Raw genomic sequence first — 18425 nt, 5'->3', positions numbered from 1 at the left:
AAATACTTTGCCATAGCAGATTAGGAGAGAGGAAAAAATATTTGTTGACCACATATTCTTTTTCAAAAGTTAAATGATCCATAAAAAGACTGCAAATAAAAAAGTGACGACTGTGTTGTGTAAACCAGGTCTCACTATGATAACTAAGTAACTTACGACTTTTGTGGGATGGATTTCACAGCAGGTTTGTTTGTGACTTCACATCGTTCTATGGACAAAAAGAAACAAAATATGTTAGGAATGGCTAGAACAGTAGTTTAGTAAAGTATAGTAAAAAATAGGATAGTAAAACATTTTACTTTTCTAATAGAAAGTTGAATACATGGCAATTACTTAAAATATTCACACATAGAAATAGTGGCATAAGAGATGCAGGAACATCAAGCTCCTTACTTTTGCCTCCTGATTATACCCTCCATTTTATAATGTTATCAGGCCAACAGGTCTGATTTTCCAAAAAGTAAAACTAGGGGATAAAAATTCAACAAACAGGGTACTCTGGAGGACCATGGCTAGCAGAGTGGGTAGAGGGCTATTAGTTCTGTCTGCCAAACTATTACTTTTATTCTCAACTTAAGGGAACGTGTGATCAGATAATGACCTATTGAAATCAAATTTTTATGTTAACAAATTTTAAATAATTTTTAGTGATTATTTTAAATTTCCCATGCCAATGTCTGAATAAAAAAAGACCCATGCAATCCTTAAGTTTTCACGCTGGTCACTAAGGCACATTTACACTGCACCAATGAGTAGATAATTATTGGGAAGAAAGTGTTCCTTCCCAACAATTTCCTACTAGTTAGTGGAGGTGAAGAGCTGTATTTATAAGGAGTGACCACCTCCACAGTATGAGGACGAGCTATGGGTACTACTATTGCTTATCCTCATATAGCATTGTTTCTGGGAAGCAGAGTACTATTTAGGCAGCTTGATCTGCTTCCCATAAATGGTGACTGAGGTTTCTGCACCAAGAATCACTTCTCCTGATAAACAAACATTTAGGTCATTTTATCTGTTGATAGCAACGTTCATTCCTGATAATCTGCCTGACAATTGGGTAGTCTAATCGAGGCATTGAGCCAAAAAATGTGCCAATTCTTGGTCTCTTCAGATCACTTTACTGAAGTTATCTGCTTATCATAACAGGCAATATTAGAATGAAAGCTATCAGTTATATGTAGATAACACTGGATCGACCATTCATGATAGGTGATATCATAGCTCATCTACTCACTGCTGACCTATACACAAGTCACAGAGCATGCCTAAAAAACTCTCCCATAGAAGTCAATGAGGTCCCCTCCTGTTCATTGAGTTGATTGCCCATGAGTTGGCTGCTGTAAAATATATATTTAAATGCTGTTAAGAGCAGCTCAATAGAGATGGCCACCTCCATTATGTTCAATAGATAGAGAAATAGAATTTAAAAAATCTACAATCAGAAAATAAAAACAGATAAAAAAAGGATTAAGTGCCTCTGTCTGGTTTTAACTGGCAGAAAATTATTTCCTTGAGAAATTTCCTTTAGAGGGGTTTTCCGGGATTTTAAGATTGATGACCTATCCTCAGGAAAGACAATATGTAATATAGAGCAACACAACAGTACCTTTGTGTGGAACTTCAGGAATGCATCAGCCCATCCAAAGCCCTGTATCCATAAGGGTCAATATGACAGTATCCAAAAAGAAAGCGATGGCAGCATCTCCAGTCCAACAAGGTTTATTCACACGTGGTGCATGAGACAGTAGAAAAGGTCCAAAAAGAGCAACGTTTTGGCTACATGGTAGACTTTTTTAAGCTACTTCTGAAGTGTAAAGCAGGAGTATATAAAGCACATTTAATCCCTCCTCCCAATCCAATATGCCAATACAATGCTTAATTACATCATAACAACACCTGTGTCAGGTAAACCCACCAATGAGCTCTATGTAGGTCAAAAATATCCTCACCAATGCCCAATCAGTGAAAACCTATTACCTCAAATAAGCTGGCTGCAGCTGGAAGCCCCATATCGCATATAAACATGTTCACTTCGCGTCTCTCTGTTCATAATGTGCACGCTCCATGTCATTCTAGACCTGTACCGAAGCTGATCACATGACCGCAAAGTTCCAGGCCACGTGACCTCTCAGGCCATGACATATCACAGTCACGTGCTTCTCTGCTGGTCACATGCCCACAGAACTCCATTCACGTGACCCAGCCTGGCACTCACTAGCAAAAGAAGCGTCTCTATCGCCATGGAGACAACCCATTTCCTGTAATACAACAGGCAGTTCACAGGAGCGATAGGTATAATAGATATCCTAGCCTATTATTCATTATAGAGCAATCATATAATTTATTAAAGATATATAAAAAAGGACATTAACTTCATATTCACTAAATTCATGTTGTGCTTGATGGGGGATCCAGATGCAATCCAGCATTCACCTATAAAACACAGATATAAAAATTAGATACAAAATTGAAAAAACATGTTAAAAACAACTTCAGAAATGAGACCCCTATTATACACTGTTATGACTATTATACATTATTCAATACAACTCTCATTAAATTCTATATTCAATCCATATGGTTTTAACGCTTTCAAAGTAACAATCCACTTCAATTCTTTCTTCCTGAGTATGGCTTCCCTATCTCCACCCCTCCTCAATACTCCTACAGAATCAATCACATGGAATCTGAGTTGGTAAATTGAATGTCCACTCTCCACAAAGTGTTTCGCCACCGGTTTGTCAATCATCTTCTTTCTAATAGTACTCTTATGTTTATTTATTCTCTCCCTGATCTCCATAGTCATCTTACCAACATAAATTAAACTACAGGAGCACAGAATCATATATATCACATCCTTTGATCTACACATATAGTAACCATTAATCTTGAATGTTTGTCCAGTATATGGATGCCCAAAGGTGTTTCCGTTAATCATATTACAACAGTTACAACAACCCAGACATGGAAAATTGCCTAACTTACATGGGGCCAAATATCGTTGTCTATCCACCTGTGCACCACCCACATCAGATTTCACCAATCTATCTTGTAGATTTGATTGTCTCCTATATGCCATTAAGGGTTGTACCTGAAACTCCTTTACCAAAGGCAATCCTTTCTGTAGAATATGCCATTCTTTTCTCAAAATGTGTTCTATTTGACCACTATGGATACCATAAGTAGATACAAATGGAATCCTCTGTGTGTCACTAGCTATCATACCTAAGTAGATTGTTTCTATCTGTAAGTTTTTTTATACAAGTCAGTTCTAATCTGACCATCTTCCATATAGACCATAACATCCAAAAATTGCAATTGTTCACATAATACTACCTTTGTGAACTGTAAACTGGGAATCCCTGCATTCAAATGACAATGGAAACTTTTAAGTTCTTCAAATGTACCACACCAAATAAAATAAAATGTTATTGATGTAGCGCTACCAGCACAGGATCCTCTCCTTAAAAGACAACTGGTACACTAGTCTGTCCTCCACCTCGGCCATATAGATGTTAACATAAGTGGGGGCCACATTTGACCCCATGGCCATTCCCCGATTCTGTTGGTAATAGGTATCCCCAAAGAGGACGTAGTTCCTCCTGAGGACCATCTCAAGGAGTTGGAGGACAAAGCGTGCACCAGTCGGAGAGAACCCTGCACCGGACAGCGCCACATCGACTGCTCTCAAGCCAAGATCATGTTCGATTGATTTTTAAAGTGAGACCACATCAAAACTCACAAAATAAAAACATTCCAGTAACATAATGTCCCCAAATTGCTGGACAAAATGGCCTGTATCCCTAATATATTCGGGTGCATTTGTGGCATAGACACGCAACAGTCGGTTAAGAAAGATGGCTATGGTACTAAATATTGAGCCCCGCCCCAAAACAATTGGTCTACCTGTGGGGTCACAGAAATGTTTGTGTATCTTTGGAATTGTATATAACAAAAGAGTAATGGGGTGTTCCACCCTCATATATTCTCCCAGTTCCTCATCAATGACACCGTCTTCAAATGCTTTGTAGATTATGTCACCTATACACTTCATTATGTCACCCTTAGGGACTCGTTGAACTGACTAGAACTGACCTGTATCAAAAACCTACAGATAGAAACAATCTACTTAGGTATGATAGCTGTCATCCACAGCAAATGATAGAATCCCTTCCATGGAGGTAATTACTTTGAGTAAGGCGGATAGTATCTGATGAACAACGCTCCATTTTGAGAATTGATGAAATGTGTAGTAAGTTTAAGAACAGGGGTTATTCGCATAGATTGTTGCAGAGATCTCAAGAGAAGATGATATTAATACAGTGAGGGAAACTACTTTACAAGTGAACCCTAGGGTTAGTGACACATGGAGGATTCCATTTGTATCTACTTATGGTATCCATAGTGGTCAAATAGCACAAATTTTGAGAAAAGAATGGCATATTCTACAGAAAGGTTTACCTTTGGTAAAGGAGTTTCAGGTACAACCCTTGATGTCATATAGGAGACAATCGAATCTACAAGATAGATTGGTGAAATCTGATGTGGGTGGTGCACAGGTGGATAAACAATATTTGACCCCACGTAAGTTAGGTAATTTTCCATGTCTGGGTTGTTGTAACTGTGGTAATATGATTAAAGGAAACACCTTTGGACATCCATATACAGGACAAACATTCAAGATTAATGGTTACTATACGTGTAGATGAAGGAATGTGATATATATAATTCAGTGCCCCGTTTAATTTATGTTGGTGAGACGACTATTGAGATCAGGGAGAGAATAAATAAACATAAGAGTACTATTAGAAAGAAGATGATTGACAAACCGGTGGCGAAACACTTTGTGGAGAGTGGACATTCAATTAACCAACTCAGATTCCATGTGATTGATTCTGTAGGAGTATTGAGGAGGGGTGGAGATAGGGAAGCCATACTCAGGAAGAAAGAATTGAAGTGGATTGTTACTTTTAAAGCATTACAACCATATGGATTGAATATAGAATTTAATGTGAGTGGTACTGAATAATGTATAATAGTCATAACAGTGTATAATAGGGTCTCATTTCTGAAGTTGTTTTTAACATGTTTTTTTTTTCAATTTTGTATCAAATTTTTATATCTGTGTTTTATAGGTGAATGCTGGATTGCATTTGGATCCCCCATCAAGCACAACAAAAATTTAGTGAATATGAAGTTAATGTGCTTTTTTTATATCTTTAATAAATTATATGATTGCTCTATAATGAATAATAGTCTAGTATATCTATTATAGCTATCGCTCCTGTGAACTGCCTGTTGTATTAGAGGAAATGGCTTGTCTCCATGGCGATAGAGACGCTTCTTTCGCGAGTGAGTGCCAGGCTGGGTCACGTGAATGGAGTTCTGTGGACATGTGACCAGCGCGGAGGAAAGTGACTGTGATATGTCATGGCCTGAGAGGTCACCTGGCCCGGAACTTTGCGGTCATGTGATCAGCTTCGGGGCAGGTCCAGAATGACATGGAGCATGCACATTATGAACAGAGAGATGCAGAGTGAACATGTTTATATGCGATATGGGGCTTCCAGCTGCAGCCAGCCTATTTGAGGTAATAGGTTTTTACTGATTGGGTTTACTTGACACAGGTATTGTTATGATGTAATTAAGCATTGTATTGACATATTGGATTGGGAGGAGGGATCAAATGTATTTTATATACTCCTGCTTTACACTTCAGAAGTAGCTTGAAAAATGTAGCCGAAACATTGCAGTTTTTGGACTTTTTGTACTGTCTCATGCACCACGTGTTAATAAACCTTGTTGGACTGGAGATGCTGCCATCGCTTTCTTTTTGGATACTATCCTCAGGAAAGAATAAAATGGATGGTCCCTGAAGGGAGGAGGTGCAAAAGCACCCTCCTGGGGTGTACTGCTCTGTAACAAGAGAAATGTGAAAGAAAAAAAAGGGGCAGTAACGTGTTAAAACCTAGAGTTTATTAGGACAATTAAGATCCCATAATAGGGAGAATTAGCCCCTACCAGACAAACTAGACAAACAACGATAAATGACCTACGTAAATAGGTCACCTACAGGTCACGTCCACTACCACACTATGAAGAAGGTGGGGGTGGAAATGACCAATAAACAGACACTGTATTAGGTCTATGACGGTGTGCCAGTAGGCGAGAAAAGGGTAGATCGTACCGGTGGTACGTATCAGGACCTATAGTCCACTACACAGGAGGAGATTCTTGTGCTTGAATGCGTCCTCTAGTAGGTTGTACCTTGGTGCCAAAGGGCTGCAGGGAAAGTCTGTCCCCTACTTGGCCTATGAATCCCTAAGGTAACCTCCTAATACGGGGTCCTCTTGCCGCAAGGAGTGGCCCCGTCCGGAACCTAACCCTAATTAATGAACCCTAGGTAGCCCTGTGGGGACAGGGGAAATGGCCCTATTAGAGATGAGAGCTACCCGGGTGTGGGGAACTAGTGATGGTGGATATATTCAGAGTCCCTACGCGTTTCGTTTCTGGAATATATCGAACTTTAAAGGAAAATGGTACCTTCAATTCAAAGGGTCAGATAGGGACAGGACAAGAATCTCCTCCTGTGTACTGGACTATAGGTCCTGATACGTACCATCGGTAAGATCTACCCTTTTCTCACCTACTGGCATATTAATAGATCTATGGCACACCGTCGTAGACCTAATACAGTGTCTGTTTATTGGTCATTTCCACCCCCACCTTCTTCATAGTGTGGTAGTGGACATGACCTGTAGGTGATCTATTTACGTAGGTCATTTATCGTTGTTTGTCTAGTTTGTCTGGTAGGGGCTAACTCTCCCTATTATGGAATCTTAATTGTCCTAATAAACTCTAGGTTTTAACACGTTACTGCCCCTTATTTTTTTCACTATCCTTAGGAAAGGTCATCAATATCAGATCGGTGGAGCCCCCATAGCTGGCACCTCCACCAATCAGCAGGTTAAAGAGAAGGCCATGCTCCATGTGATCGCAGCCTTCCCTTTATTGTTTACCTGCTTGCCGTTGACATTGCAGCTCTAAACAGGTGTAATTACAAGTCGCCCCATTCACTTCTATGGGATTGCTCATCTCTATTCAAGTATATACTACAGTGCTGTCCAATAGAAGTGAATGGGACGCCTTGAATTTACACCTGCTCCCCGTTGCGATGCCAATGGCAAGCAGGTAAACAATGAAGGGAAGGCTGCACTGGCACGGAACGCTGCTTTCTCTTCAAACAGCTGATCGTCGGGGGTGCAGTGTGTTAGATCCCCTCTGATCTGAAATTGATGAGCTATCATGAAGATAGGTCATCCATAGTAAAATCCTGGAAAATTCCTTTAAGCTTATGACAACACAAATAGAGAAAAAGAAATATAAATGCAGCGATTGTGAACACAACAACAAAAATAATAGCATTAAATGCATCTCTTCTTAGTCCCTGGTTCATTGCACACAGTACAATATGATTATCTAGGTGAACAGAAGACATACTTTGAATGCTGTATCCTGAGGTCAGATGTTGAGAGTCCTGTAAAAATAAACATAAATAAATCAAACCAGTAATCCACATATCATCTAGATATAAAGATTTAGGTCACATAGCTAGAGGCTTGTGCATTATCTCTCTATATCAATCACATGTTTAACCTTATCTAAAATTCATAAGACTGGAGTGGGGATTAAACACTAAGGACAAATAACAAAGATGTAAAGGGGCATTATTATAAAAAATGGTAAAAACGCCTTATTTGCTGCATATCTTGGTAAAATTATGTAGATGTGATTATCCTCATCAGGCTTGTCTTTAATGATTTTTGGATTATAATTCATGGCTGTTTTAGTGAAATGTTTTTTGTCTGAAATAGTATTCAACAAATTACACCGTGTAAAATATAATCAAACACTTTTTGATTGTCGAATGTGCAAAATCTAGTTACACCAACTGCAAACCCATTCACATGGAGTATTGACTAGAGTTGAGCGAACACCTGGATGTTCGGGTTCGAGAAGTTCGGCCGAACATCCCGGAAATGTTCGGGTTCGGGATCCGAACCCGATCCGAACTTCGTCCCGAACCCGAACCCCATTGAAGTCAATGGGGACCCGAACTTTTCGGCACTAAAAAGGCTGTAAAACAGCCCAGGAAAGAGCTAGAGGGCTGCAAAAGGCAGCAACATGTAGGTAAATCCCCTGCAAACAAATGTGGATAGGGAAATGAATAAAAATAAAAATTAAATAAATAAAAATTAACCAAAATCAATTGGAGAGAGGTTCCATAGCAGAGAATCTGGCTTCCCGTCACCCACCACTGGAACAGTCCATTCTCAGATATTTAGGCCCCGGCACCCAGGCAGAGGAGAGAGGTCCCGTAACAGAGAATCTGTCTTCATGTCAGCAGAGAATTAGTCTGCATGTCATAGCAGAGAATGAGGCTTCACGTCAGCCACCACTGCAACAGTCCATTGGCATATATTTAGGCCCAGCACCCAGGCAGAGGAGAGAGGTCCCGTAACAGACAATCTGGCTTCATGTCAGCAGAGAATCAGTCTGCATGTCATAGCAGAGAATCAGGCTTCACGTCACCCACCACTGCAACAGTCCATTGTCATAAATTTAGGCCCAGCACTAGTGTTGAGCGGCATGTCCCATATTCGAATTCGCGAAATTTTGTGAATATTCGAAAGAATATTCGTAAAATATTCGCGATTATTCAAATTCGTTATTATTTCGCATATGCGATAATTCGAATTTTCGCATCGCATAATACATATGCTATGCAAAATTCACATGTGCGCTAATGAAATCGCCTTACGAAGATTCGCAACTCAATTCAATCACTAATGTATGAATGCAATGCCCTTTGCCTCTGTTCTGGGACAAGTGTAGATATTCGCATGTGCGCTAATAAAATCGCCTTACGAAGATTCGCACCTCAATCACTTTCTAGGGAATGTGAGACTTTTGGGAATCAATCGAGATACAGTGGGGGGTGATGACAGTAGTTGACAGAGTACAGATCAATGTAATCTGTAAGGTGGAAAGTAAAATAAAAAATACGAATTTTCGTTAATCAAATTTTACGAAGTTCTACGTATTCGCGAATATGGTGCTATACTATATGAATGCACAGGCCTTTGCCTCTCTGTTCTGGGGACAAGTGTAGATATTTGCATTTGCGTTAATAAAATCGCCTTACGAAGATTCGCAGCTCAATTCAATCACTAATGTATGAATGCAAAGCCCTTTGCCTCTGTTCTGGGACAAGTGTAGATATTCGCATGTGCGCTAATAAAATCGCCTTACGAAGATTCGCAACTCAATTCACTAATGTATGAATGCAAAGCCCTTTGCCTCTGTTCTGGGACGTGCCGATATTCGCATGTGCGCTAATAAAATCGCCTTACGAAGATTCGCAACTCAATTCACTAATGTATGAATGCAAAGCCCTTTGCCTCTGTTCTGGGACGTGCCGATATTCGCATGTGCGCTAATAAAATCGCCTTACGAAGATTCGCAACTCAATTCACTAATGTATGAATGCAAAGCCCTTTGCCTCTGTTCTGGGACGTGCCGATATTCGCATGTGCGCTAATAAAATCGCCTTACGAAGATTCGCGCCTCAATCACTTTCTAGGCAATGTGAGTAAGATCTGAGCTGTTGGACCTTTGGGAAACAATCAATTATATGTGTACTGTAATTTTGTGGGGGGGGGAAAAAACAAAAAACGAATATTCGTTTTTACGAATATATAGCACTATATTCGAAATATTCGCGAAATCGCGAAGTTGCGATATTCGCGAAAAAAATTTGCTTTTCGAATATTCGCGCTCAACACTACCCAGCACCCAGGCAGAGGAGAGAGGTCCCGTAACAGACAATCTGGCTTCATGTCAGCAGAGAATCAGTCTGCATGTCATAGCAGAGAATGAGGCTTCACGTCAGCCACCACTGCAACAGTCCATTGGCATATATTTAGGCCCAGCACCCAGGCAGAGGAGAGAGGTCCCGTAACAGACAATCTGGCTTCATGTCAGCAGAGAATCAGTCTTCATATCATAGCAGAGAATCAGGCTTCACGTCACCCACCACTGTAAGAGTCCATTTTCATAAATTTAGGCCCAGCACACAGGCAGAGGAGAGAGGTCCCGTAACAGAGGATCTGGCTTCATGTCAGCAGAGAATCAGTCTGCATGTCATAGCAGAGAATCAGGCTTCACATCACCCAACATTGGAACAGTCCATTGGCATATATTTAGGCCCCGGCACCCAGACAGAGGAGAGGTTCATTCAACTTTGGGTAGCCTCGCAATATAATGGTAAAATGAAAATAAAAATAGGATTGAATGAGGAAGTGCCCTGGAGTCCAATAATATATGGTTAAGGGGAGGTAGTTAATGTCTAATCTGGACAAGGGACGGACAGATCCTGTGGGATCCATGCCTGGTTCATTTTTATGAACGTCAGCTTGTCCACATTGGCTGTAGACAGGCGGCTGCGTTTGAGGCCTAGTATTTAGGCGCTGGGTGACCGGTATGGATTTAGTGACAGAATTAGACTTGGAAATGCACAGAAGCGTGTGTGTGTGAAGTTATTCTGAATGACCCAATGTGCACCTTGAATATTATATACCCTTTTAGGGATAGATTTCAAATAGCTCTGATATAGCAGAAACCACTAAATTATGAAATTGCTAAATTGGGAATTGTACTTCAACCCAGAACAAAAAATGTGCTTTGACGGACACTAAATATCTTGCCCAGCAACAACAGTACAGCGGTGGGTAACGAGAGATTTAGAGGGAATTAAATTTGAGGCCTAGTATTTAGGCGCTGGGTCACCGGTATGGATTTAGTGACAGAATTAGACTTGGAAATACACAGTAGCGGGTGTGTGTGAAGTTATTCTGAATGACCCTATGTGCACCTTCAATATTATATACCCTTTTAGGGATAGATTTCAAATAGCTCTGATATAGCAGAAACCACTAAATTATGAAATTGCTAAATTGGGAATTGTACTTCAACCCAGAACAAAAAATGTGCTTTGACGGACACTAAATATCTTGCCCAGCAACAACAGTACAGCGGTGGGTAACGAGAGATTTAGAGGGAATTAAATTTGAGGCCTAGTATTTAGGCGCTGGGTCACCGGTATGGATTTAGTGACAGAATTAGACTTGGAAATGCACAGAAGCGTGTGTGTGAAGTTATTCTGAATGACCCAATGTGCACCTTCAATATTATATACCCTTTTTGGGATAGATTTCAAATAGCTCTGATATAGCAGAAACCACTAAATTATGAAATTGCTAAATTGGGAATTGTACTTCAACCCAGAACAAAAAATGTGCTTTGACGGACACTAAATATCTTGCCCAGCAACAACAGTACAGCGGTGGGTAACGAGAGATTTAGAGGGAATTAAATTTGAGGCCTAGTATTTAGGCGCTGGGTCACCGGTATGGATTTAGTGACAGAATTAGACTTGGAAATGCACAGAAGCGTGTGTGTGAAGTTATTCTGAATGACCCAATGTGCACCTTCAATATTATATACCCTTTTTGGGATAGATTTCAAATAGCTCTGATATAGCAGAAACCACTAAATTATGAAATTGCTAAATTGGGAATTGTACTTCAACCCAGAACAAAAAATGTGCTTTGACGGACACTAAATATCTTGCCCAGCAACAACAGTACACCGGTGGGTAACGAGAGATTTAGAGGGAATTAAATTTGAGGCCTAGTATTTAGGCGCTGGGTCACCGGTATGGATTTAGTGACAGAATTAGACTTGGAAATACACAGTAGCGGGTGTGTGTGAAGTTATTCTGAATGACCCTATGTGCACCTTCAATATTATATACCCTTTTAGGGATAGATTTCAAATAGCTCTGATATAGCAGAAACCACTAAATTATGAAATTGCTAAATTGGGAATTGTACTTCAACCCAGAACAAAAAATGTGCTTTGACGGACACTAAATATCTTGCCCAGCAACAACAGTACAGCGGTGGGTAACGAGAGATTTAGAGGGAATTAAATTTGAGGCCTAGTATTTAGGCGCTGGGTCACCGGTATGGATTTAGTGACAGAATTAGACTTGGAAATACACAGTAGCGGGTGTGTGTGAAGTTACTCTGAATGACCCTATGTGCACCTTCAATATTATATACCCTTTTTGGGATAGATTTCAAAGAGCTCTGATATAGCAGGAACCACTAAATTATGAAATTGCTAAATTGGGAATTGTATTTCAACCCAGAACAAGAAATGTGCTTGAACGGACACTAAATAACTCGCCCAGCTACAGCACTAGGGACAGATTTAGCTGGATATAAATTTGAGGCCTAGTATTTAGGCGCTGGGTCACCGGTATGGATTTAGTGACAGAATTAGACTTGGAAATGCACAGAAGCGTGTGTGTGAAGTTATTCTGAATGACCCTATGTGCACCTTCAATATTATATACCCTTTTTGGGATAGATTTCAAATAGCTCTGATATAGCAGGAACCACTAAATTATGAAATTGCTAAATTGGGAATTGTACTTCAACCCAGAACAAAAAATGTGCTTTGACGGGCACTAAATAACTTTCCCAGCTACAACAGGACAACGGTAACGAGAGATTTAGAGGGATTTAAATTTGAGGCCTAGTATTTAGGCGCTGGGTGACAGGTATGGGTTTAGTGACAGAATTAGACTTGGAAATACACAGTAGCGGGTGTGTGTGAAGTTATTCTGAATGACCCTATGTGCACCTTCAATATTATATACCCTTTTTGGGATAGATTTCAAATAGCTCTGATATAGCAGAAACCACTAAATTATGAAATTGCTAAATTGGGAATTGTACTTCAACCCAGAACAAAAAATGTGCTTTGACGGACACTAAATATCTTGCCCAGCAACAACAGTACAGCGGTGGGTAACGAGAGATTTAGAGGGAATTAAATTTGAGGCCTAGTATTTAGGCGCTGGGTCACCGGTATGGATTTAGTGACAGAATTAGACTTGGAAATACACAGTAGCGGGTGTGTGTGAAGTTACTCTGAATGACCCTATGTGCACCTTCAATATTATATACCCTTTTTGGGATAGATTTCAAAGAGCTCTGATATAGCAGGAACCACTAAATTATGAAATTGCTAAATTGGGAATTGTATTTCAACCCAGAACAAGAAATGTGCTTGAACGGACACTAAATAACTCGCCCAGCTACAGCACTAGGGACAGATTTAGCTGGATATAAATTTGAGGCCTAGTATTTAGGCGCTGGGTGACCGGTATGGATTTAGTGACAGAATTAGACTGGGATATGGCCAAAAAATGAACAGACTATTGCTGGTTAAATGCACTTGGTGTGACAGCTTCACCCTGATGTAGGCTTTAGCCAAAAAACAACCACACCATTGAGGGTTAAATGCACTTGGTGACAGGCGCAGCTTGCCCCTGATTTTGTATATGGCCAAAAAATGAACAGACTATTGCTGGTTAAATGCACTTGGTGTGACAGCTTCACCCTGATGTAGGCTTTAGCCAAAAAACAACCACACCATTGAGGGTTAAATGCACTTGGTGACAGGCGCAGCTTGCCCCTGATTTTGTATATGGCCAAAAAATGAACAGACTATTGCTGGTTAAATGCACTTGGTGTGACAGCTTCACCCTGATGTAGGCTTTAGCCAAAAAACAACCACACCATTGAGGGTTAAATGCACTTGGTCGCAGCTTGTGCTGGCGCACCACAAGACACAAAATGGCCGCCGATCACCCCAGAAAAATGAGACTGACAAACGGTCTGTGCAGCCTAAAAACAGTGAGCAATTGAGGATCAGCAGCTCAATGATCCACAGCTGCAGATCGATCAGTTAATCAAGTCCTTTGGAGGAGTTAATCTGCCTAATCTCGCCCTACTGTCGCAGCCGCAACCTCTCCCTACGCTAATCAGAGCAGAGTGACGGGCGGCGCTATGTGACTCCAGCTTAAATAGAGGCTGGGTCACATGGTGCTCTGGCCAATCACAGCCATGCCAATAGTAGGCATGGCTGTGATGGCCTCTTGGGGCAAGTAGTATGACGCTTGTTGATTGGCTGCTTTGCAGCCTTTCAAAAAGCGCCAAGAAAGCGTCACAAAAGCGCGAAGAAAGCGACGAACACCGAACCCGAACCCGGACTTTTACGAAAATGTCCGGGTTCGGGTCCGTGTCACGGACACCCCAAAATTCGGTACGAACCCGAACTATACAGTTCGAGTTCGCTCATCCCTAGTATTGACTGTAATATCACAGAAGCTTCAAAATAGTATTAATATTAATAGCAGTAACCACAGCAGAAGTCTTAATTCTACATTGAATTCTACATGTCTAAGATGTCACTAAAACACCACAATATGTCATTAAAATAAGTCAAATTATAAAAGTTTTTTCCCATTAAAAAACTGCATGTAATTAAAAATTTACTATAGCCAGTTTTCTAATAAAAAATAATAATGTATCTGTATAGTGACACCTGCTGTTTGCTCTTTTCTTTATTTCTCTGTGAACCCTGCTGAGGTGGTCACACATGCTCAGTGCCATCAAGCCAGATCCTTTTGAAGCGGAGACAGTTAGAAATAGAGCGTTGCAGCAGAAAGGACACATTCCCTGAGCTGCCAGCTTGAAAAAAATCTAACAGAACAACTGGAGCAATAAATGGAGAAATCTTTGAATGTGAGGTACAGGGCTGATTTAAAATAATCAAACAGATAATCATGTTCTATATTGTCTGATTTTGATTCTTTATATTAATCATGAGATAACCCCTTTAATGCTTTTGGAGCTCATGTACTGTAAAATACTGCAGTGAGGTGTACAGAGAGTCAACCTCAACAAGTGCCTAAATGGTAGCCAACAATAGTAGTCACCAGAGATAAGCAAAGTTTTGGAAAATTCGATTCGGCTGCTGTGCCGAATTTTACAAAATAATTCACTTTGTGACAAATTACTTTATCACAAAGCGTATTTTTTGGTAAGTAGTGGGTGCAATGACGCAGCTCCCCATCATTGTAACCCTTAGATGCCGCAATCATACATGATCGTGGCTTCTCAGAGTGATAATACAGTGTAAAATTAACAGAAAAAAAATCATACTTATCGCCTTCATTTGCTCGCGATGGGCCAGCCGCCGCCATCTTGGCACATCTCGCAAGGGATTCCGGGCAAGATCTTCAATCAAGATGGTGGTGGTCGGCTCATCGTGAGCAAATGAACGAGGTAAGTATGACTTTTTTTTTTTTTTTTTACACTATTTCAGGTAAAATTGATTCGCTACTACGAAGCATGAGGAAATTTGGCTTAGTGACAAATCAAATTTATGCGCAAATTCGAATTGAATTCTACTTTGTTGGATTTGATTCGCTCATCTTTAGTAGTCACTCTTTGGCCTCGGAGTGACTTAGATATTGTACAACCTGCAATTACTCAATATGCAGATTTGACATAGCATTTGCCCTTAGACATTTAATCATCATTATGTACACAAAAAAGCTGGGGGAGAACCACACAATAAGTCATACCAATAACCTTATAAGGGATGACAACAGACAATGCCAAAAATGTATACAATAGAAAAAGAAAGAAGAATGTTGGCATTGTAAACCTTTATTTTATGATATTATTCTATATATATATATATATATATATATATATATATATATATATATATTTTATTGACATCAAATACCATATGGCTAAAACATTCACTGTAAAGGCTTTATCATGATAAAAGTAATCCTCCTTATAGGTAACCAGTAGAGATGAGCAAATTTTTAGCCTGGCCTGTTTGCCAAATTTTTCGGGAGAGCCTTTATAGTGGTGTAGAACACTGTGCCTTGTAGTAACATGCATAGGGAGTCTGCTTTGGTAGGGAAATAATACTGTAAGTCCATATGACATGCAGATGACAGGCGTCGCTCTTAGAATCACTGCACACTTCACTTATTTGGGCGGTCACAGGGCCAAAACTGACCAAATAACTCAAGTATGAACTCAGCCTTACAGGTCGATGTTAGTTTCAAGAAGAAGCGCACTCCTTTTACACCGTCATCAGCTGATTCCACATAGATGTCTACAGAACCTGTTCTATTAAACGCTTATACAAGTAGAGCCCCCCTACAGAGTGGAGAGGGAGTCAGAAGTAATTTTGTGTTGACGTCACTGATTCATTTTCCCCATTCTCTTAACCGTCAGAACAATTACCCAGAAAAAAACAGATTCTGTCTGTGGAGCATACTCCTTCACTTGGTCAGCATTTGCTCAATAATCCATCAGTATTGGTAAAGGCAAAAAAAAAAAAAGGAATGGATCTAAAACAGAGATGACACGTGAATAGAATATTTGCATGTCTTCTGTGTTTTCTACCCACTTCTGCTTTTGGCTACCAAATCATAAGGTAATTCTGATAGGACCATATAGGCCTTAAAGCTGCTACACAGACAGCCTTCATTGTGCATCTCGTTTTTTCTTCCTTCTGATAGATCAGAAAAAGTGTCAAATAAATGATGATGTCAGCCAACCCGAAAGCCAAAATAGTGGACCAGTCATGAAGTGGGTAAGGTGGGAACAGCATGAAAAGTCCACAGAATGGACCTATGAAATAGTGGTGAGGTGAAAGCAGCATGAGGAGATCACAGAGTGGTCCAATGACAGAGTCTTTAGGTGGCAGCAGCATGAGGAGGCCACAGAATGGCACAATTACAGAGTCTGAAGGTGGCGGCAGCATCAGGAGGCCACAGAAGTGCACAATTACAGAGTCTGGAGGTGGCAGCAGCATGAGGAGACCACAGACTGGCACAATGTCAGAGTCTGGACGTGGTGGCAGCATCAGGAGGCCACAGAGTGACAAGGTGACATACTGTGGAGGTGGGTGGCAAAACCAATATCCACTAAAGATAGTGGGTGAAAGAAGGTGCACTTGGCATCAGATGTTTGGCATTAGGCGAGTAACAGCATCAGAATTGTAGCTGAGGCAGGTAGTCAGAAAAACCGGTCTCTTTTGTCAAATTGTTGGTGTGGCATCATGGATGATCTAGTCTGATGTATCGAGCATTGGTGTGTGGAAATACTGGCTGATCCACACCTGATTCATCTTGATGCAGTGTCCCACTATGTGCTATATGTGGGCACTTAAAACTCTAGCTAAATATCATACCAAATGTATTGTGGTATCATGCTGCAATTCCCTTTAACAGGCTGGCAGTGTCATTTACCTTTATTCGCCCCTAGGTGGTGCTGGCACAACTTATATATATAGCTGGGGGGGTGTAAAGTTAGTGTGTCTGATGCTAATGAAGATAAGGAAGTTAATGAAGGAGGTGGCAATTTGTATTTCCACCAAAATAATTCAAAAAAGATTTTAATGCATGTAAGTGCAGCACTTAATACAGAATACAATATTTTTTGTCCACTTAAATAATTAAAAAATATTTTAACGCATATAAGTGCAGCGCTTAATGCAGAATACAAGATTTTTTGTCCACTGAAATAATTCTAAAAAGTGCTTAAAGGGGTTGTCCGAGTTATGAAAAAAATAATAATGTAGCACCGTAAATCTGATGGGTAGCAATATATAACTGAGCTAAGCAAGCTTTAGGTAAAAAATAAAAAAATAATTTCTCATTTCCCTGGTTCTCTTCTGGCCCTTTGTTTAACTGCAATAACAACAATCTCTGCCCCTCCCCCTGCTCTTCAAAGGTAGTGGATACAAGAGCTGCCCTGAGTGACATGTCTGCCTGCTGCGAGACTTAGCAGCATGTTGCATGTGTAGGACTACAAGTCCCAGATGTACAATGAGACTGCTGATACACACAGGATATTCTCCCTAACTGTTCTTGGGCAGAACTCCTCGTCTGTCAGCTCCTGTACCCAGCATTTGTCTCCTCACTGCCTGTAGCTACTCAGTAAAGTCTTCAGCTCTGAGTCTGTGCAGCTGAAGGGGTTTATCTTTCCTGAAGTATCCAGTGGGAGGGAGACACAGGGCAGAGAGCAGCAGCAGATGGCAGAGCAGGGGGGGGGGGGCCATGGCCAGCCTAGTGACGTCTTGTGTACAGACACATATCTGATCTCTCAGGCTTTGTGCACGAAACATTATCAGAGCAGGGAGAGAGGCTGACGTCACAGGTCATGTGACCCTCAGTGAAATCTGAGAAACCAGCAACTGGAGATAAAGTAAGTCAATTGTAAAGTCCTTTCATTTGACTAGTAAGAAAAATACTGATTACAAGATTTTTTTCCACCGAAATAATTTAAAAAAATAATTTACCACATACAAGTGCAGAGCTTAATGCTGAATACAAGATTTTTTTTCCACCGAAATAATTCAAAAAAGATTTTACCACGGTGGAAAAAAAATAAAGAGTGAAGTGCGTATATATA

At 40.4% G+C, this 18425-nt stretch overlaps 1 protein-coding gene across 1 annotated transcript in view; it reads right to left on the bottom strand.

The window, feature by feature from the left end:
• AFF2 (AF4/FMR2 family member 2) overlaps nucleotides 1-18425 on the bottom strand; it is a 614371-nt gene that overhangs the window by 205140 nt on the left and 390806 nt on the right. Inside the window, exons 6-7 of the mRNA XM_044306720.1 lie at nucleotides 7504-7540; nucleotides 157-208 (exon numbers count right to left, since the gene is read on the bottom strand). Coding sequence (XP_044162655.1) covers nucleotides 157-208; nucleotides 7504-7540 — 89 coding nt within the window. The remainder of the gene's footprint in view (nucleotides 1-156; nucleotides 209-7503; nucleotides 7541-18425) is intronic.

The sequence above is a fragment of the Bufo gargarizans genome, chromosome 9 (assembly GCF_014858855.1).
Source record: "Bufo gargarizans isolate SCDJY-AF-19 chromosome 9, ASM1485885v1, whole genome shotgun sequence".
Classification (NCBI taxonomy): Eukaryota; Metazoa; Chordata; class Amphibia; order Anura; family Bufonidae; genus Bufo; species Bufo gargarizans.
The sequence above is the reverse complement of the archived record's forward strand: the minus strand, read 5'-3'. Positions and strand labels throughout refer to the sequence as shown.